At 49.5% G+C, this 20,723-nt stretch overlaps 1 protein-coding gene across 2 annotated transcripts; it reads right to left on the reverse strand.

Annotated features, from left to right (window-relative positions):
• On the reverse strand, window positions 4,329-14,717 carry TBRG4 (transforming growth factor beta regulator 4). 2 transcript variants are annotated; one of them, XM_005679316.3, is made up of 11 exons: window positions 14,618-14,717; window positions 12,642-13,106; window positions 9,269-9,592; window positions 8,575-8,746; window positions 8,138-8,295; window positions 7,422-7,532; window positions 6,313-6,457; window positions 5,714-5,959; window positions 5,473-5,584; window positions 5,244-5,358; window positions 4,329-4,636 (listed from the first exon to the last, which is right to left on the reverse strand). In XM_005679316.3, the coding sequence occupies exons 2-11, from the start codon at window positions 13,053-13,055 to the stop codon at window positions 4,535-4,537; spliced, it is 1,899 nt and encodes a 632-aa protein (XP_005679373.1). In that variant the 5' UTR covers window positions 13,056-13,106; window positions 14,618-14,717; the 3' UTR covers window positions 4,329-4,534. The 2 variants fall into 2 exon arrangements, with proteins under 2 accessions (XP_005679373.1, XP_013818839.1); XM_013963385.2 differs by lacking the exon at window positions 14,618-14,717 and adding an exon at window positions 14,380-14,396.

Raw genomic sequence — 20,723 nt, forward strand, 5'->3', positions numbered from 1 at the left:
TTTCTAAGTTGCCTCCTCCAGGGAATTCCCTAGTGGCCCAGTCACTAGGACTCAGTGCTTTCACTGCTGGGGCCTGGGTTCAATCCCTTGTGGGCGAACTAAGATCTCACAAGCTGTGTCATGGCCAACAACAACAACAAAAAAACTTGCTTCTTCCTATGGCCTCTTTCTCATTGCCTTAGCTGAGTCCTTCATAAATCTTCACCGTTCTGCTAACCTATACCACTTGGCCAACAGCACTGACATTCGAGAAAACAGAAGGCTTTCATCAGTGCCTGAGTAGCTTCCTGTTTGGACAGGATGACACAAGTTTGTCTCTCTGCTCCTCCTAACCAATAAAAATGTGGGAAATTAGAGACCACCAGAACTGAACTAAGACAAAAAGAGAAAGGTGAGCTGGGGAGAGACCCCAGGATTGGAGGAACAGCAGAGCAGCCTACTCAACAGAAGGGGACCCAAGCCTGGCATTTCCTGTCACCACCAGCTACTATGTACTGGGAGGACCAGGCATTCACCCTCATATGAACTGGAGCTTGTGACAACTCTAGGGAGTGTGGCAGAACTGATACTGAAAATCAAGGGGAAGCCTCCTGATAAGGGGCCAAGGGATGCCATTCCTCCCCACCTCATGCATCCCCTCTCTGGCTCTTGCCCCCCACCCGAGTCTCTGGAGGGTGGGGGCCACTGGCAAGGGAAATTGCACCACAGCAGGTGTTCAGCCCAGCAAGCTGGGTTCCCCCCTGACCCCCCCTCAAAGGCACAGGATGGTCCAGCACAGGAAGTGCCTCATATCCATTCAAGAGCACCAGCAGAGCCCAGTGGCAGGAGACCAACAGTGCTGTGAGGCATGAGAACCACAGGCCATGTAGCCCAGGACTGCAGCCTGACCCAAACAGGCTGACTGCTTGCTAAAATTTGAACATGATAGCCTATCTGGGGTACGTTTTTTAAAAAAACCACCCATCAAACCAGGAAAATAACAGACGAACCCAACAATAAGGAAAATTACAACGAGAATAAGAAAAATGTTAAGAAACACAGAACTGAGGTGAATGAAAATAAAAATATTTAATTATGTGGTCTGCAGGTAGAAATGCTGAGAGGGATATTTATAGCACGTTGGAAGAGAGGAAAGGACTCAAATCAATCATCAAAGTTCCTACCTCAGGAAACTAGGAAAAGGACAAAATCAACTATACTCAGCAATAAGAAGGAAATAGAGCCAAGAGCAGAAATCAATGAAACAGAAAACAGGAAAACAGTGGAAGAAATCAATGAAACAAACAAATAGTTCTTTGAGAAATCAGTAAAATTGCAAGATGGACAAAAATAGAGACAACACAAATGACCAGTATGCCATGGGGGCTATGATGGTTAATTTTGTGTCAACTTGACTGGGCTTAGCAATGCCCAGATAGTGGATTAAATGCTGTTTCTGGGTGTGTGTGCAAGGGCATTTCTGGAGATGAGCATGACTCAGTAGACTGACTGAAGAGATTTGGTCTCACCAGTGCGGGGTGGATATCAACCAATCTGTTGGTGGGGGGAGGGTGGGTAGGGGCAGAGAAAAACAAAAAGGCAAAGTGTGAATTCACTCTCTTGAGCTGGGGTGTCCACCTCTGACCCTGGAACATTGGAGCTCCTGGTTCTCGTCTTTGGCCTCCAGGGCTGACACCAGTGGCGCCACAGCCCCGCCTGCCACCCTCCCCATCCTCGGGTCTTTGCACTTGAACTGAATTTATACCAGTGGCTATGGCTTTCCTGGTTCTCCACCTTGAGAACAGCAAATTGTGGAACTCCTTGGTCTCTGTAACTGCAGAGCCAATTCCTATAATAAATCTCTCATGTTTCTCTCTCATATATTCTGTTGGTTCTTTCTCTGGAGAATGCTGACTAATAACAGGGCTAACACTCTGGAGCCTGAAGACATTACAAGGATACTAAGGGAATGCTACAAATTTAATGCTCATAAATTCAAAAACTTTGAAGAAATGGACAATTACTTGAAAATTAAAATCTACCAAAAATTCAAACAAGATGAAATAGGTAACACGAATAATCCTAAAACCATGAAAGAAACTGAATCTGTAACTTAAAAAAGCTTCCCCCAAGAAGTCTTCAGGCCCAGATAGTTTTATTTGAGTTCTATGAAGTATTTAAAGTAGTTCAGTTCAGTCATGTCTGACTTTTTGCAACCCCACGGACTGTAGCACACCAGACTTCCCCATCCATCACCAACTCCTGAAGCTTGCTTAAACTCATGTTTAAATGAGTAGTTAATTCTCATTTAAAGTAGAATTAACATCAATTTTGGACAATCTCTTTCATCCAAATTTGGAACTTTTTGTTTCAAAGGACACCATCAAGAAAGTGGAAATACAGTCCACAAAACGGGAGAAAGCATTTGCAAGTCCTTGCAAGTCCTCTGATAAGAGACTTGTTTCTTTTTTGTTTGTTTCTAAATATATAAAGAACTCTCACAACTCAGTAAGACAGACTAGTTAAAAACTGGACAAAGGGTCTGAGCAGGTATGTCTCCAAAAATTACATGTAAATAGGCCATAAGCATGTGAAGACACCATTCGTCATCATGGAAAAGTTAAAATCAAAGGCATGGTGAGATACCACCTCACACCCACCAAGATGACTAGAAGTCAGGTTAAGTGCTTCACATCCCTAGCCTTTAGGCAAATGCAAGTGAAAAGATGACTCCACACCCATCCGAACTGCTCCGGGAATCCTTGAGAACACCATAGGCTGGCAGGGATGTGGACTTCACAGCTTCCCACTGCGGGTGGGAATGTAACACGGCACAGCACCTTTGGAAAACGCGGTGGCAGTTTCTTAAACAGCATATAAATCCCATATGACCCAGCAGCTGTACTCAGGCACTTATCCCAGAGAAATGAAAACCTGGGTTTACACAAACACCCACACATGGGACTGAACCACAGTCTAACAGCAATAACAAGGAACTACTGGATTAAACTGCAGAGAACTGTGCCTGTGAAAAAACCCTATTTCCAAACTTCATAGACTGCATCATTCCTGTACGGAACATTCCCTAAGTAACAGAATAAAAATGCAGGACGTGTTGGTGGCTGCCAGTCGGCTCAAAGCCAAGGGGGTAGGCATGAACATAAAGCGCAACATGACGGATCCTGGTGGTGATCCAAGCGTCCTGCGCATGGACTCTTGTTCTTGGCAGTCAGTATCCTGGTGAGACGTGTGCCTGTCACCTTTGAGCAAACCAGCAGAGGGCACAGGGGACACTGTAGTTTCTTTCAGACGCAGGGAATCTGTCAAAGTATCTCAACTACAAGCCACAGATCCTGAATGGTGAACACGAGCTTTGTGGGTGCCCCCAAACCTGGCTTGGCACCCCTGATGCTTGTCCATGCTGGCCCTTCACTTTGGTACACTCTTCCCCATTCCCTCACCTTGTCTGGGCTCTGAGTCACTGGCTTCAAAAAGCCATCTCGGCTGTTCTGTTCTCTGGGCCAAGAACCTCAGCCAGCCTGTGCCGAGTGCCAAGCACCCACATCCTGTGAGCTGTTCTATGGCTCTTCCTCTAACCCAAAGCTTGTGTGATTCACTTTCTGAGGGACCACTCTGGAGGGAGTGGCCATCAGTTGAGAGGGGGGCCCAGAGAAGCCAGGTGGCTCTTCTCTGCTCAGCTCCACAGCAACGTCTCTTGTGATGGACTAGAAGCTAGAAAGATTTTTTTTGGCCTTGGTACTTGGCTTGTGGGATCCTAGTTCCCCAACCAGGGATTGAACCTGGGTCCCCAGCAGTGGAAGCAAGGAGTCCTAACCCTTACACTGCCAGGGAAATCGGCTGGCGCTGCTGCTGATGTGAAGGGGGCTCTGGGCTCCGGGGAAGCCTTGGTGGCGCTGCTGCTGATGTGGTGAAGGGGGCTCTGGGCTCCTCAGGCGGATGGCTGCCACAGCGGCGGCACACCATGGCACTCTGGCCCAGGTGTGAGGATAGTAAGGGGTCTCTCTGGCCCTGCAGTGTCAGTCAAGTACATGCATCTCTTCTTCTCAGAGCCAGCGCCTCCTGAGGGGCTGCACTTATACCACCTGGCAGCACAGGCTGTCAGGGTGCCCCTCTCACCTAAGACCATTGGATGGGAGGGGACCTCCCAGGATGCCACGCACTGAAAACCCAACTGACCTCCCCTGGGAAGGTCCTCACTTGCTGATGTTCAGAACTCCAGGACTCAGCCCGTACGGGGGCTGACTGTGGGCTTCTGAGCAACAGGCCAGCCGTGCACGAATGTCTATGAGAGGGATCCTCTGTGGGTGGCAGAGAAGCCAGGATAGCCGGGCAGTTGATGAAGAATTTATTACTCATGAGAGAATGACCTGCTACTCAGAGATGCTGGCCACCGGCCCACTTCCCCACTTCCAAGGCCAATGTCCTGCACTGAGGTCTGTCCTAGAGCGTGCCACCTCTTGCCCACCCAGTGCCCATGGCTAGGCCTCTGGAGAAGTCCGGTCCCCTGGGCACACAGTCCTTGCTATGGGACAGGTCATTTGGCCAGCTCCTCTGCCACTGCTTTGCGCATCTTGTCCTTGAGATAGGCGCTCTTCTGCCATTCAGACTTGAGTTCCATCCACTCATAGTATGGGACCTGGGGAAGGCAGTGGAAATGAGTCAGGGCAGGTGCAGAGCCCCGTCATGCCCCCTGCCCTGCACATCACACCCCTAGCCCCCAAATCCTGAAAGAAGATGCCTATAGAGCTACAGCAGAATGGGTGGGAAAGAGACCCCCACTTGGTTAGTGCTCAGGGCTGCAAAGGCCCATGAATAAACAGGACCAAGGGTGGCTTCAAGATTTTAAAAGCTGTATCAAAAGCAAAATAAAACAGTCAAAAATGAGTCACTTGTGTATTTTCTGGCCCCTTACAAGACAGCCTGCTCTCCGGTGCAGAGGTCTCCACAGTGAGAACCTGGGACCAGGCCCGGGGCCGGCCCTCAGCACAGAGCCCCACGTGAGGCACAGGCCAGCACGAGGCCCTGGGCACTGGGTTTGTCTTAACTCTTCCTCTCAGAAACCCTGGCTGTGGAGATGCGAACAGCATCAGATACTTAAAAGCTGTGTGACGTTGGGAGAAACCTAACACCCTTCTAAGTTCCTAATTTCTCATGTGTGAAGGGGGAACCCCAACACGGGCAACCTCAAGAGCTGGGGTCTGACACTGGCTCCCATCAGCCAGCTGGGACTAGCAGATACTCACGTCGACCAGCAGGAAGCCAGCGGCCAGCAGGTGGCGCCGGGCCAGCACGAAGCGCCCCAGCAAGTCTTTGCTTCGGCTGTTGAAGTTGGGGAACTCCCAGCGAAGGAAGGCTAGCCTGGAGGGCCAGACGGTGTGGTGTGAATTCTGACAGCTCCCTCAGGCCCTCGGAGGGAAGAGGGAATTCCAGAACCAAATGCACACAGACCCCAAGGGTGGTATGGCCACCTACCTCTTGGCCCCAGGGGGGAGTGGCTGGCTGCCAGACGGGGGTGCGAGATGGGGCGCCACAAAGTCCCTCAGGGGCAGAAGCTGGCTCTCGGTGTCGAGCAGTACCTCAGCATCTGAGGAGGACAAAGAATGAAAATGTGGTGGGGGCTATCCCTCAGAGATCAACAGGGCTCATAGCCCCTGCCCTTACGATGGATGAACAGACGGGATTGTGGGGAGGGAAGGGGACGATGGGTCCTCACCCAGAACCCAGCCATACTGCGTGGCCACCATGAAGCTGCCCTTGTCGGCACTCCCCAGCAGCCCCTTCAACGTCTCCTGCAGCTCCTTCTGCAACGGGGTCATCTTCTGTTCAAGGGCCGAGGGGCTGGGGACCAAGGCTGAGGTAGGCAGAAGTGGTCCTGTATACTCGGGGTGCTCCAGCTGGGCAGTGGCATTGATATGCAACAGCTTCTGGAAGGTGCTTTGACTCTTTGGGGACTTGCCAGCTAAGGGGAGATGATGGAGTGAGAAAAGAGGCTCAGGAGGACCGGGATGGAGGGACACAGGGGCCAGGTGGGAGAGTCGGCGGCCCCCTCCCCAACACCCAAGTCTCACCCTGGACTCTGGGTCAGGAGCAGCAGAAAGAGGGTCTGCCGGTCACCCACTAGGAGTGGACAGAGAAGGAGCAGATGCTGGGTGTGCCCTGGCCTGCCCCATCTCCCCAGTGCTGAGCAGAGCCCAGGGCTGACAAACAGGCAGCCTTCCCAGCTGCAGTGGTCCCTGGGTGAGGTGGGGGAGGGGGCACGCGCAGCGGGCTTGCCATCACTCAGGAGAGGGAGGGATGCCCCCCGCGGCTCACCTAGAAACTGGGCGTGAAATTCAGGGTGGAGCACCGCCTGCAGCTCGGCCTCCCGCACCTGCTGCAGCACACACAGGGCCCACACCACGTCCACCTGCAGGGCTGGCTCCAGGCCCACCAGCTTTGACCCCAGCTTCTCATGCACCTGGGCGAGGACAGTGCAGGGTGGGGAAAGCAGGTTCTGCTTAGTGGCTACAGGCATCCCTGGGTGGGCAGCAGCTGGAGCTGCCCTATGACGTGGACGTGCTGAGGCCCAAGGGGGTGAGGAGAGTAACCTTGGCCGAGGCACTCTTGGTCAGGTTTGGGGGACCCTTGGTGGCAGGTACCAGAAACCCTCCTCATCCCTTAGGCCCAATCTGGACAGCAGCTGGACTACCCCTACTGCCTCCTCCTCCCACCCACTAGCAAGAACCTATGCACAAAACCGTGCCACCAGCACAGGGGAGGTGTTTCTGGACCCAAGAGCTAGAGATTATGAAAGGGGAAGCAGCTGGCCGGCTGGGGGAACACCCACTGTGGGGGCCCGGGGTCATACCCAGTTCACTCATAGGATGCTCTCAACCCGGCAACTGCATTGAGTCTCTGAGCCCCAACAGGGCATTAAGGGAACACCAGGAAGTAAGATAGCTCGAAGTTTCCCTGGTGGCTCAAAGAGTAAAGAATCTGATCGCAATGTGGGAGATCCAGGTTTGATCCCTGGGTCGGGAAGATTCCCTAGAGAAGGGCATGGCAACCCATTCTAGTATTCTTGCCTGGAGAATTTCATGGACAGAAGAGCCTTGTGGGCTACAGTCTATGGGGTCACAAAGAACTGGACATGACTGAGAGACTAACACACACATAGGAAGTAAGAACAGGGGTCCCCCAGCCCCACTGCCAGTGAGCCACTGGATGCCTTTCTGGTCCTTGGCTGCCATGCTGGCTCTCGCCTGTCCCCAGACAACCCCTGGGATGTATGGCTCCAGCTGGCTCCTTCCACACTCCCACCAGGCTTTCTTCATTTCTGCCTCCCCACCTAGGTCTCCTCAGTACAAATCCGGTCTCTTCCCTCCCTCCTGCTCAGTCCCAAGCTGCTCCAAGCATAGCAGTAGAGGGTGTGAAGACTGTACCAGGCTGAAGAATGGATCCTCCCGTTCTGGGTGGAAGTTCACACGGGCGAAAGCCAGGAGCATGTTGCACAAGTGTGGCAGAGTGATGCTCTGGGCTCTGTCCAGGACGTGCTGGGCCGATCAGGCAGGACAGAAAGGCAGGATGAGAGGGGCCTGGCAGAACGCAGACCTAGCCCTCCCCCAGAACCCATGAACTCCCAGCCCAAAGGGGTAATTTACACAGGGCAACGGGCAGAGGGCTAGCCCCTGTCCCCCCCCAAGGCAACATACACACATAAAAGGCCCCTGACAACAGCTTCAGAGACACTCTTCAGCCTACAGACACTGCTTCAACCTGCTGCACCTAGACCTCAATGCAAACATCCTCTTTCTTCACAACTCCATTTTGCAGCTCTTGGAAGTTTAGGGAGAGTTTTGAGTGGATTCTAGGCCTTGTTCCCTGTACTGCTCCCTGCACAGTCACCCAAAGACACATACAGTCTGTCACCTACAAAGTTTGGTGAAAGAATGAAAGGGTTTCAACTACGCTTTCTTTCACAACTGAGTCATATTGCTTCTCTCCAAAGAAAGTGGAGTAAGGACTCCGTATCTGCCACTAGAAAGTGTTCTAGACTGGCTGGGCCTCCCTGATGAAATGCCCAGGGAGCATGCCTAAGCAGGGGGTCAGGCAAGGAGGGCCCTCAGAACCCAGGCCTCACGCCTGCACCCCAGCTCACCTGGACGAAGGCCTCAAACAGGGGCAGGTTGAGCCACTTAAGGAAGGCGAAGGACTTGGTGCAGCGGGCTACCTCGCTGGACGTCATGCTTGGCGTGTGGGGCAGCAAATCAGCTGCCAGGCGCTGGAACACCTGGGTCTGGTGGAAGCCGAGTTTGCCTTGGGGACAGAGCCTGAGATTTAACTGGTGAGAAGTGGCAGGCCACGCCCTCACGTGCACCCCACCACCCATCCTGGTCTTAAGGAGTAAGAGCTTGGTGTCTGTAACCAAATTTATCCCTGAGGCCTAGCACAGAGGATCAGGGCCCATGAGTCACAGTGTTTCTGTAGCAGCCTTTTGGGCCAGTGCCTGCCATGGTTGAGGTAGGCACCGAATTTGACACAGCTGCAGCCAGAACCCTCCCCCTCCCAGCCTCACTCCCCGTGCACAGGGCTCACCATAGGCATAGGCCAGGTCCAGGAGGATGCTTTTAGTCAGGGGAAAGGGCTTCTGGACCAGGTGGTAAGAGATGGCCCGCAGCAAGGGTACCGATCTCCGGTTCTGAGCTGCCAACGTCACCAGCACCTTCCGCAGCTCCTCAGGGCCAAACTGCTCCACCAGCTCCAGGCACTGTCAACCACAGCCAGCAGGGGTCAGCTTGATATCCCGAGGGCCAGGGGTCCCATGCAGTGCAGGCCCTGCGAGACAGCAACTAGGCCTGAGCTTACTAAACATAGGTCCCATCTGTGCAGGGCCTGCCTCTGCTCCTACCCCAGGGAGTCCCCAGACTGGGTATACCGTGTCTGTAGCCAAACTTATCCCCAGGTCCCAGGGCAGGGGACCCAGGGCCCATGAGCTGCGGAGTTTGCTGTGGCAGTCATCCGGGCCAGCCCCTGCTACCACGGGAACAGGGCTGAATTTGACTAGACTGCGGGGCTGAGGCAGGGGTAGAGCAGGGGGCAGCAGGCATGATGTCTCTAGGAAGCACTAACCAAAGCCGAACTAAAATTTTGTTCAGGCTCTGCAACCCCCTGGATCCTTGAAGGAACCACTGGGCACAAAGTGCTGCCTGCAGCTACCTAAAATGCCAGTCCTGCCAGTGCCATGCCCCAGACTATGGTCAGAAGCCACAAGGCTCTTGTCCCTTAGTACCTTGTCCTCCAGGCGGTTCATCAGAGACTCCGAGAGATGCCCAGTTTTCATCATCATGGCCACCACCGTGCGTCCGTCTTCAATTTCTGCCCAGCGCCGCTCGAGGTGCACAAGCAGCTCAGCCAGCAGCTCCCGGGAGCCCTGCTCCTGCATGTAGGTGGCACTGGACTCGGCCAGGAAGGCCAGATGCTTGTACTTGAGCCTGCGCATGCGCCAGCGGACCTCCTGCTCCACTGACCGCAGGTCCTTGGAGGTGGCGGGGAGCCCCAGCGTGTAGAGGCTCCGGAGCAGCTTCACGAGGGTCCCATGCCAGACTACAGTTATCTAGGTGGGGGGTGGGGTGGAGCAGGAGAGACACACAGGCAAAGTCACACCTGGGACCTTATTGATCCTGTCATAGAGCAGGCCAAGGCTCTGAGCTGGAGCCTGCCTCCCGAGAACTGGTTATTTTAATGTAGGCATTTCTACTGGGCACACCAGGAGGCTCCTTAATAGCCTATCTGGGACTGTTTTCTGCCCACAGCGCTCACCCCGCCTCCAGCTTCATTTCTGAACAAGGGTGACTGCCGGGAGCCAGTGTGAAGAATTCCACCTGTGACAAGGTCATGCGGCAGAGCTCTGATGGCAAGGCTAATCAGACCTCAGGTTTTCCCCCTGGAATTTCCTGAGCATCCACCCCCCCGCCCCCAAAAAATAAGAATCTGCCTGCTTTTCGACTCTTCTAATATTCTCTGGAAAAAGTCAAATCAGGGTGTTAGCCTTCTGCGTTTGAAAGGGATGTTTCAGTTAAACCCCTCTGATAGCTCTCTAGCTTGCCTAACAGGTTCCCCCGGACCTCTTACAGCTTGTGAACTGCTTACAGCCCCCCAACCGCAAGAGGCACAGAGCTTAAAGCATCTTAAGATACAGAGCCTTTTCTAAGAGCTAAAAATCATATTGGTGATGGGTTTCCACTGTTGACTCAGTGATTGCTGCCAGGCCTCCATATTCTTTATCTCTTAGGCACCTGGGAGGATGTTAATCAATGTAAACGGGATATGGAAAAAGATATATAGTAGTTTTGATGTTAGCAACACTAGACTTTTGAGTTAATTACTTCTTTTCTTATATATCACTGCACTCCTCTTGTGTCCTTGCTATGTAAGAATGTAACTTTTTTTAGTGCTTTCTGAGAGTGGCACCAGACTTTGGGAAGATCAACACAAATAAGTCTTCTAGTTAACAAACCCTTATCAGAAAAAAGGCTGTAAAATGTTAATTGGCCCCTTTTTGGCCAGAAGATGATGTAAATCACCTAAGACTTGTGTATACAATTAGGTATGCAGAGAGAAAAGCTTGGTTTTGATAAGAGTCTGGACTGCTAATGCTGCATTACTTTGTGTTATCCATTGATCTCCATGTTTTATCAAAAGTATAAAAGGCCTTCTGAACAATAGAGGACGGGGCCAGTTGCTGGACTGGTTTTCCCCGTGTCTCCTCTTTACTCTAATTTCAGGCTGAATTCCCATCTGGAGTGGGGCGGCTCACCATGTCTACTTACTTGTCCCGGCTTTTAAGATCCACGCGAAGGGGAGCCCAAGGCGGGGCACCCCCCGATATTCAAGTGGGCACCTGTGGCCCAATGTAGATGGTGCAAGCTCCTTGTCTGGAACTTTATTGGCCTTCCCCATAAGCCAAGTTATTCAGCCTTCTTTCTCCACTTAATTTTCCTACTACACTATTTCTTCCTAATCTAATCTTATGTTAATAAATAAATAAGTTTTTTCCTCGCTGACGCCGTCCCCGCTTCGAATTCCCTGGATCCACCGGGCCTGGACCCCGGCAGGTGACCCAGCCATTCCCTGCAGGGTGTGCTTCCAGACCTCAGAGAAACACGAGGAGCCCTCTGGCCCAGACCCCAGCCTCAGGGAAGGCAGCATGCGGTAAATGAGAATGGCTCTGTTGTCTGCTATGCTAAGGCTGTTAACTCTGCCACTCTTCAAGTCTCCAGACTCTTCTGTGAAATGAGGCTGCACTGCCAAGAGAAGGAACTGAAATCATACACACGAGGTGAGGGGCAAACAGAAAAGCAGTTGTGTGAAGGGCTGGGCAGAAGGAGAAAAGTATGGGGATTCCCCGGCAGGGCAGTGGTTAGGACTCCAGCCTTTTACTGCCAGGGTCCTGGGTTCAATCCCTGGTGGGGGATCAACAACCCCACAAGCCAAGGTATGGAGGAAAAAAGAAAAGTAGGAATTTGATCTCAGCATCACATGAGCCTTCAGTGACTTCTGCTGTTTCTGCAGAAATCCCAGACAGTAGGATTCTTTAAAAGAAAGCATGATCAGTTTATATTTCTAAATCCTGGTTCATTATTGGCTTGTAATTTTGCTACAATGTTTAGTCTGTCTCTAAAGCTTTTGCGTAAAAGGTTTAATAAATAACGACTAGAATGACAGTCTCAGAACAAGAAGGGATCTAATTAAGATAATTTATATGAGCTATATTCTCAGTAAGAAAAAAATCTGTACCGTGACCCCAACATACGGGCTCACAGTACAGATCTGTTTCTTAACTGAAGACAAAAACTTCCATGAAACAATACTTCTCTTACTATCTGTGAACTGTTTCCAATATTACTCTATTTCCACATCTACTAAACTCTCATAACCTACAGCTGAAAAAACTCATTTAACTCGACCCCTCCCTTGAGCTGTGAGTCTCCTCGTCATCCCTGACAAGCGGTCATGGCCTTGCCTTTCCAGAGCAGCCAGGGTGAGAGTCTGTACCTCTTTTCTGTGTCACAGGCCCTTCGGTTCCAGCAGACCCCAGGGTGCCTGAAGTCTGCGTGGAGTCCTTCTTCACACTGAATAGGAACTGGGTTGAGTTCTTCCTACACCCACCCCTGCCACACACAAGTCCCTTCTCTCCATGTTCCTCCTCTAAGGATCTGACTGGCTGGGATAACACCCACAGTCAGTTCAAGTTTCTGAGATCCTCTCCTAGTCACCCTTCATCTCTTCCAGTTTCAAGAGTGTGTCCCATCAGCCAAACACAGAGGAGGGGCCATATCAGTCAAGACTGCACGGTGACGGGGAGGCCCCCGATGCACTGAGAAAAACCAGGCTCAGTCCTTTGGTTTGTATTTCCTGTCTGGGCTGCCTGTAAGATAAAGACAGCAATATTCACTTAACAGAGCTGTCATGAGGATTAACAGAAGTGAAAGCACATGAAAGTATTCTGGAATCTATAAAATGAAAAAACACCACAGGATGTGGATGGACTAAGCACACAGCAGAGTTTCTGTCTACACTGGGAAAGTGACTGGATGCTTTGGACTCCGTGGCCTCTGCTATATTCTGCTTGCTGAACCTGCAGAAAAGGCTCCAGAACCCACCTGGCTGTTGACAAGATGGAGAAGTTGCCAGAAGCGAGCATCCTGTATGAGCGTGGCTTTGTCTTTTGGCTTCTCAGAGAGCAGGCGAGAGAGCTGGATAAGCGCGAGGGCGGCATGGTTCTGCTGCAGACAGTGACCACTGCCCAGGAGCTCCAGGAGCTCCTCAGGCTGGGTGGCTTTCTCGATGAGATGCTCCACCTCCTGGTGCCCAGGATAGGGAGTAAACACCTGTTCCTTCTCCACAAGCTCTGACAAGGGACCTGGGAGGCGGGAGCTGGGCGAGGTAGCTGAGGAAGTCAGAGGCTTCTGGGTTCCCTGGGGGAGTCTCAGTTGGCTGACGGGGGACACAGCAGGGGACAGGCGGGTGGCCTCCCGTAGGAGGCACGTGCATCGCCTCACCAGCCGAGCGGCCATGGTGGCCTGGGCGGCAGGGAGGGGAGCCTCCTAGCAGGTGACTCCAAAGCCCTGAAGAGAAAAAGGAGAGAGAAAGGGATGGTGAAGGGGCAGTTCCCAGTTCACAAACATAACAAAAGAACCCGACAAACGCAAAGGAGCCACAGCCACATTCTCCATAGGCCAGCCCAAACTCCTCATGTTCTGAAGCAAAAATCTCAGAGGGCTTTTGTTTCAGTACAGAATGTAACCCAGTACTGAAACTCAGGAGCATTACCGTCTGGACTGGAGGGCTTCTAGTCCTGGCTGTGGAATTACCTAGGGATGGTTCAACACTTCAGAACCCCAGGCCTGGTCCAAGACCTCCTGAGTAGGAGTTTCTGCAAGCAGGGTTTGAATAGCATTCCACCCACTCCCCCGCTCCCTTTTAAGTTTTAAAAGTACCCAGGATTAAAAAATTATTGGCTTACAGAGAAAATGAGACAGAATATTTTAAATTAGACTACTCCTAGAAAACCCTGGATATATAATCCATATATACATCCCACAGCTTCTGTGGATGTATTTTTAATAACTTTATAGATACGTGAGTGACCCAAACCAACTTGCACTATTACATCACTAACCTACTAAACACACATACACCCCTTCTGAGAGCAAAATCCCTGAACCAATCATAAAAAGCAGTTCACAACATGGCGCAGAATTATTTCCCCAGTTTTACCTTTCCTTCCTCCCTGGAGCACACTCCCTCATTCTCAACAGGCATTGCACTTTCATTACACCTGGGCAGGGCAGGGCAGGGCAGGGAAGGATTGCTGCCTCATTTTTTTTTTTTACCTGCCATCACAGGGCTCAGGAAATTACCCTCCATCTTTCCTCACTCAAATAAAACGTTACCTCCTCCCAAAATGTTACATACCCGATGCTGCTGCTTTTTAACAACTCTACCTCGCGCACTAGCGTGATTAAACGACCTACGTAAGGCAGACCACCGGCACACGATAAAAAGTTAACCCGGGCTCCCTTCTGCCAAAGCAGAGAGCGTGTCTGACCTTAGATTTCCCAGAACTTGGTCCAGAACATTTTAACATGAGCTGATTGTTGCAGCTGTAAAATGTTTAGACTCACTGTACACAAAACAAGAGGCTCAGGGAGGAGAAATATTGGCCCAAGGGCAACATCCACCTACATCCAAAGCCCCAGCGGCGGGGAAGCACTGGAAACGATCCCTACTAAAGACAGTCCTACGAGCTAGTGAGGAAACGAGTTCAACTCAAATGGACTTAAGGATTCTTAACACCAACCCGGAAGTTCGGCCCTCAGACGCAGAAAAGAGAATCACCTTTACAAAGAGCACGCAGCGACCGCGCCGAGGGTCAGTGCGGGGATCGCAGGATTCTGGGATCACGCGGGACCTCTGAAAAGGGGCGCGTGCGCACGAGCGGGCACAGCTTTAAACCGGCCCCAGCCCCTGCCACCCACCCCGATCCACTGCGTCCCAGTGCGCCCTCCAGGTCTCCTCTCCCAGCCATGACCCCAAGTATTCAGGACCCCCTTTCTCCCCTGGTCCCGATACGTACGGCGCCACCGCCGCCGCTGCTACCGCGAGTTCCGCCGCTGACCTCCATGCGCCCCCGTACTGCCCTCGGTCCACGCTGCGCGGCGCGCTCGTTTACGTCACTCGGAGCGCCGCAGGAAGCGAGGCTCGCCGCCTGCCGCACGGCCGGAAGTCATTTCCGGTTCCTTTTTCCGGCCGGCTGCCATCTTTGCTGAGATCGGGAACTAGGTGGTGGGAAGTGAATTGAGATGTGTTGAGCGATTTAGGAAAAAAATGGAAGGGAGAAAAAACAGAAGTGTCCAGAAACGGAGGCTGGGGGGCTTGAGCGCCAGGCTTTGGTTAGTACCTAGCTTTCATAAAGCGTATAGAAGGCGACCCTTTGTCGTCTGTCGGCTCCCGCGGCCTATCGCCGCGCCTTCCCCGCCGGCCTCTCTGTCTCTATAAAGAAGCCCCGGCTTGTAGACTGTCCAGGAGTGGGCTGGGCTGTGACTCGCTGGGGAGGCCTCTCAGCCTGGGTCTGCGGAAATGTAGGGCACCATTTGCCGAGATCTTGCAGTTTTTCCAAAAAAATGTAGGATTATGGAATTGTATGTGCAATCTCTTGGTTTTTAAGTGTTTACCTTTAATTACAAAAGTAACTGCGGGGTAAGCCAAGCAAGATATATTTGAGGTCTGTATGTGGACTTGATTTTTTTTTTCTTGCACAAATTTCTATTTCCATGGAATTAACTGCTTTTTGGGGGGTTGATTAAGATTCCATGTATTTATCACAAATTCTCCAAATCCTTCACAGCATCAGAGTCGAAATCTCTCAAGTTCTGACACTTAAGATAGGTCACCACGTTAATCTTACCGAAGGAGTCTCTTTTTTGAGGCTTATGACCTCCAGTGTGGATTATCACCACTATGCTCTCAGCGCGGGTGTCGTCCTGGGATCTATCTCCCTTTACCATGTGCTTGGTTCCTTTTGCTTCCCATGATGCTTGCTCTCTTATTTCCTGTCCTTTACCTTATTTCTTGGTTTATGCCCTTGTTTGGGTGGAGCACATCCTTCAGTACTTCTACGAGAAATGATTCCAAGGAGATTACGTTTCGAAAGGACTTGCAGGTCTAAAATGTATTTTTTGTATCCTGCCTGATTGGTAGTTCGACTGGGTACTGTATTTTAGAAATCATTTTCTGATTTTGTGGGCTTAGTCTGTGAGCCTCTAGCTTTCATGCTTCTGGTGTTTGTGAGAAGTCTAGAAATTGTATGTGAGATGTTTTGTTCACCTGCCCTCCTTTCCTTCTTCTTGTCCTTTCCTTCCATCCGTTTTTTTTTTTTCTTCCAAATTTCTAAATGTTTGTATCTTCTCACTATGCCTAGGGTTCTGATATTTCACAGTGATGTTACTCGGTGTGAGTCTATGTCTTATTGACTGAGCACAAGAAGAGCCTTCAATCTAAAAACTCATTTTCTCAGTAGTGAAGCTTGTTATATATTTTGTTGAATATTTCCTTTCCTCTGCTTTCTCTCTTCTCTTTGAAACACCTGGATTTGAATATTGGCTTTTCTGGGCTGATACTTGGTTTTCTCTAGCTTTCTTGTTTTACCTCTTCTATTCTTTATCTGTTTATGTGTTTATGCGCTACATTCTTGGAGATTTCCTCAACTTTGGCTTCCAGCTCTTCTGAAAATTTGATTTCTGCTATCATACTTTTACTTTCCAAAACCTCCGTTGAATGTTCCTTTTTTATGGTATGTATCTTTTTTTGTTCTTTCATGATTACAATATTTTATCTCAGGATTTTTGTGATAAGGATTTTTTCCTCTAAGCTTTTCTTCTCTCTGTAGTTGCTGTTCTTTTTTCCTTTTGTTGGTATTCATATTTGGTTTTTATCCTCAGATATCTACTTATATTTAAATATGGTAAGAAGGAACTGTCATCCTTTGCTGGTGGGAGTGCAAAAAAGTACAGCTACTTTCAAAGACAGTTTAGTAGTTTCTTTAAAAACAAAACAAAACATACTCTTACCCTGTTCTGTGAACTGAGTGTTTATGCCCCCCTCTCCAAATTCATGTGTTGAAACCTGTTGCCCATGGTGATGGTATTAGGAGGTTGGGCCTTTGGGAGGTAATTAGGTAATGAGAGTGGTGGCTTTGTATTGGGATTGAGTTCTCTTACGAAAGAGACCTCAGAGAGCTCCCTTGCTCCTTCCACCGTGGAGAACAGTGTGTGTGTGTGTGCACAGGTGCTCAGGTATGTCTGACTATTTGCAACCCTATGGACTATGTGTGTGTGTATGTATGTATATGTATGTGCACAGGTACTCAGTTATGTCTGACTCTTTGCAACCATATGGACTGTAGCCCTCCAAGCTCCTCTGTCCTTGAGATTTTAGAGGCAAGAATATTGGAGTGGGTTGTCATTTCCTCCTGAGGGGATCTTCCTGGCCTAGGGACTAAACCCACTTCTACCACATTGCCAGTGGATTCTTTACTGCTGGGCCACTGGGGAAGCCCAGGAGAATCACAGTAAGTCTACAATACAGACGAGAGCACTCACCCAACTGTGCTGATGCCTAATCTTGAACTTACAGCCTCTAGAACTATGATAAATAAATTATTGTTGTTTTGGGGCCACAAAATGTATGGTATTTTTGTTACAGTGGCCCTAATGGACTAATACAATACAGCAACTGTGCTCCTTTTTATTTACACAAAGGAGTTGAATACTTATATCCACACAGAAACCTGCACCTAGAAGCTTGCTAGATGTTTATAGCAAATTTATTCATAATTGTCCAAACTTGGAAGCAATCAAGATGTCCTTCAAGGACCTCTTTGGTAGTCCTGTGGCTAAGATTTTGCCCTCCCAATGCGGGGGCCCCAGTTTGATCCCTGGTCAGGGAACTATATTGCACATGCTGCAACCAGGACCTGGTGCAAATAACTATTTTTTTTTAAGTGCAGTGAAGTTGCTCAGTCGTGTCCGACTCTTTGTGACCCCGTGGACTGTAGCCTACCAGGCTCCTCCATCCATGGAATTTTTCAGGCAAGAGTATGGAGTGGGCTGCCATTTCCTTCTCCAGAGGATCTTCCCAACCCAAGGATTGAACCCGGGTCTCCTGCATTGCAGGCAGATGCTTTACTGTCTGAACCACCAAAGAGATATCCTAAATAAACTGTGATAAATTCACACAGTGAAATATTTTTCAGTGTTAAAAAGAAATGAACTATTAAACCATGAAAAAAAAATGGAGGAAACTTAACATTCAAGTTACTAAGTGAGAGAAGCCAATCTGAAAAGGCTGTGTGCTGTATGATCCCAACTATGACATTCTGGGAAAGGCAGAATTATGGAGACAGTAAAAAGGCCAGCAGTTGAGGGGAAGGAGGGATAAATAGGTGGAGCACAGATTTTTAGGGCCCTCCAAATTGTCTGGTGGATACATGTTACATATTTGCCTAACCCATAGAGTTCGACAATAAAAGTGACCCCTAATGTAAACTGTGGTTTGAATGATAATAATGTGTCGGTGTAGATTCATTGATAATAATACGTGTATCACTCAAGAGGGTATGTGTGTGTATGTGTTTGAGGGCTATATGGGAACTCCTGTACTTTTCACTCAACAAACAATACTAATTAGAAAAAAGGAATGAAAATCTGATTCACATAAGGATATACATGAATCTCAAATATGTCGAGTCAAAAAACTCAATAAAATGCAATAACCCGGTTTAAATATGGCTAAAATTTTTGAATTGACATTTCTCCAAAGAAAATACATGAATATCCATAAACAAATGAAAAGATTAGGAAATGCAAATGAAAATCACAACCACTTCATATCCATGTAGGATGGCTGAAGTGAAAAGCCCAGAAAATAACAAGTTCTGGTGAAGGTATGGAGAAATTGGAATATGCATACATTGTTGGTGGGTGTATAAGTGGTACAGCTTTGGAAAACAGTTTGGCATTTTCTCAAAACAGAATTACTGTGTGACTCCTTAGTATGTAGGAAATGGAAAATGTCAACACCAAAACTTGTATGCAAATGTTCATACAAGTATTACCCATAAAACCCAAAAAGTATAAACAGCCCATATGATAACCAATGGATGAGTGAACGAACTATGGTATATTCATAAAATGGAATATTAGCCAAAATTAATATAGATGAAACTTTAAAACATTATGTTATGTGAAAGAAGTGTGAATGCTGTATCAGTGAACAAAGGGTTTTGCAGCCATCAAGGCACTACAGCTGTGTGCCTCCCACCCCACCACCATCCTCAAGGAACTCAAGTTGGAGACAAATGAGCTGTCCTGGGCTGCCGGGCCCTCAGCTGCTAACAGCCACCCCTCAATGATGCATGCTGAGGGTGCTCAGAATGGGAAAGACTGGGATACTGGCCCTAGATAACTAAGGTGCATATCAAAGGAGTGAGTTCAATGAGCCCAGACTCTTGCATCCTCCCATACATAGAATCTATCACTAAACTAATTAACTTGAGATGCCAGGTTTTCTTTAATTAACAGTAACCTTTTGATGGTCTGACTACATAGTTTTTGTTACAAAACTCCTACATATCCTGACTCCTCTTTTACCTCTTCAGAGTCATCCTCAGAGCAATCTAAGAGTCTGCTCCCCTAGTCCAGAAGTCCTCAGAAAGTCCACCATATAAAACAATTCTCATCTTTTAGGCTGTGCATTTTTTTTTTTCAGTCAACAGAAGCCAGTCAGGTGAGACTATATATTATGTCCTCATTTATATGTAATGTCTGAAGAGGCAAGTCCATAGACTCAAAAGTAGATGAATGATTTCCAGGGGCTGGGGAGATGGTGGAAGTGGTGATCTGGGTGGTGGTTGGGGAGTGGTGGTGATGTGAAAAGGGGAGTGATGGGTATGGGATTTCTTTTTGGGGTGGTGAAAATGATCTGGAGTTGAATTAACTGAATATATAACAAGTCACTGAGTTCACATTAAAGAATGACTTTTATGTTAGGTGAATTATACCTCAATAAAGCTGTTATATTAAGAAAGAACAGTGGGCTAAAAGGAAGGAACTCTAGCAGATTGGAAGAATAGTAGAATAAGCTTGCCATCAGGCCATTTTGTTGGGTCATCTGCTGTCATCTTTTTAGGTCTTCCGTCTTGGGCTGGTGAGATTTTGCAGAGGCGTGTCCAGAGTTGCCAACATTTTAGGAGCCTGGTTGAGGAGGACAGTAGGCTGGTGAGCCTTCTGCCCTCGTGAATCCTGAACACTGCCAGCTGCTATGGCCCCACACCCCATGGAATGACTTATCTAACCTTCCCTTTTGCCCTTCTTTCTACCATGCTCATTCTAGCTTTCCACACCCCCCCCCAGCCCTTGCCCATTCCCCCACCTCCCGCAGCCTTCCCATCTTGTCCACCAGCAAGTCCTGCAGAGCCCTCCTGGTGCAGGGTGGAGAGGTGCGCAGTACAGTATGCAGCATGGGGCCTGGGGGTGGCAGCCCGTGGCCTGGGTGCTGAGCTGCACTAATGGGGCCCTTCTTACACTCTCTCCTCGCTTCCAGCTGGGCTCCTGCTCTGGGGGCTGTTGGCACTGAGGACCTGTGTAGCAGGGGACAGCCTCTCCAGGCAATGTAGGGGTGGTGAAACTGTGGGAGGGCCAGGGGGTCAGCCTAGTAGGGAGCTCTGGGGTGGGCTGCTGTGAGCAAACCTTGAGAGGTGGTAGATGGGGAGAGAATCCCCTCATAGCCTCTGGTTCTCTCTGGGAAGGATGTCTAGCTCCCAAAGTGACTGTATTAAAATAAAGTATGTTAATAGAAAATCTGAGATGACTCCCAGTGAAGACAGTTTATTACAGTTCCCAAGAGAAGGAGACACATCATTCCATGAAGGACCACAGGGGGAAGTGAGGGTCTGCCAGGAGATGGGGGGTGGAGTCCAGGAGAGGAGAGAAACTGGCAGGAGCCTTTACTGTGGTTTCCTTGGGAGGAGCGGGAGAGTTAGGATGAGCAGCCTTAGGACTGGTTTGTGTGAATAATGTCAGTGTGCTCTGGGGTGTGGGGGCTGCCCCTAGTTGTCTGGTCCCTGGCCTTGCACTGGGAAAGTGACCTGGAGTATAAGACCTCCATAGAGGAGGTGGTGGTCT

The sequence above is a fragment of the Capra hircus genome, chromosome 4, assembly GCF_001704415.2.
Source record: "Capra hircus breed San Clemente chromosome 4, ASM170441v1, whole genome shotgun sequence".
In the NCBI taxonomy this organism is placed as follows: Eukaryota; Metazoa; Chordata; class Mammalia; order Artiodactyla; family Bovidae; genus Capra; species Capra hircus.

Excerpts from the sequence above, each read along its gene's own strand:
- TBRG4 (XM_005679316.3), bottom strand. The coding sequence starts at position 13,055 with ATGGCCGCTCGGCTGGTGAGGCGATGCACGTGCCTCCTACGGGAGGCC. Across the intron at positions 8,296-8,574 it reads GGACCTGGCCTATGCCTATG|GCAAACTCGGCTTCCACCAG; the intron begins GTGAGCCCTGTG and ends TCTGTCCCCAAG. Across the intron at positions 5,960-6,312 it reads ATTTCACGCCCAGTTTCTAG|CTGGCAAGTCCCCAAAGAGT; the intron begins GTGAGCCGCGGG and ends ATCTCCCCTTAG.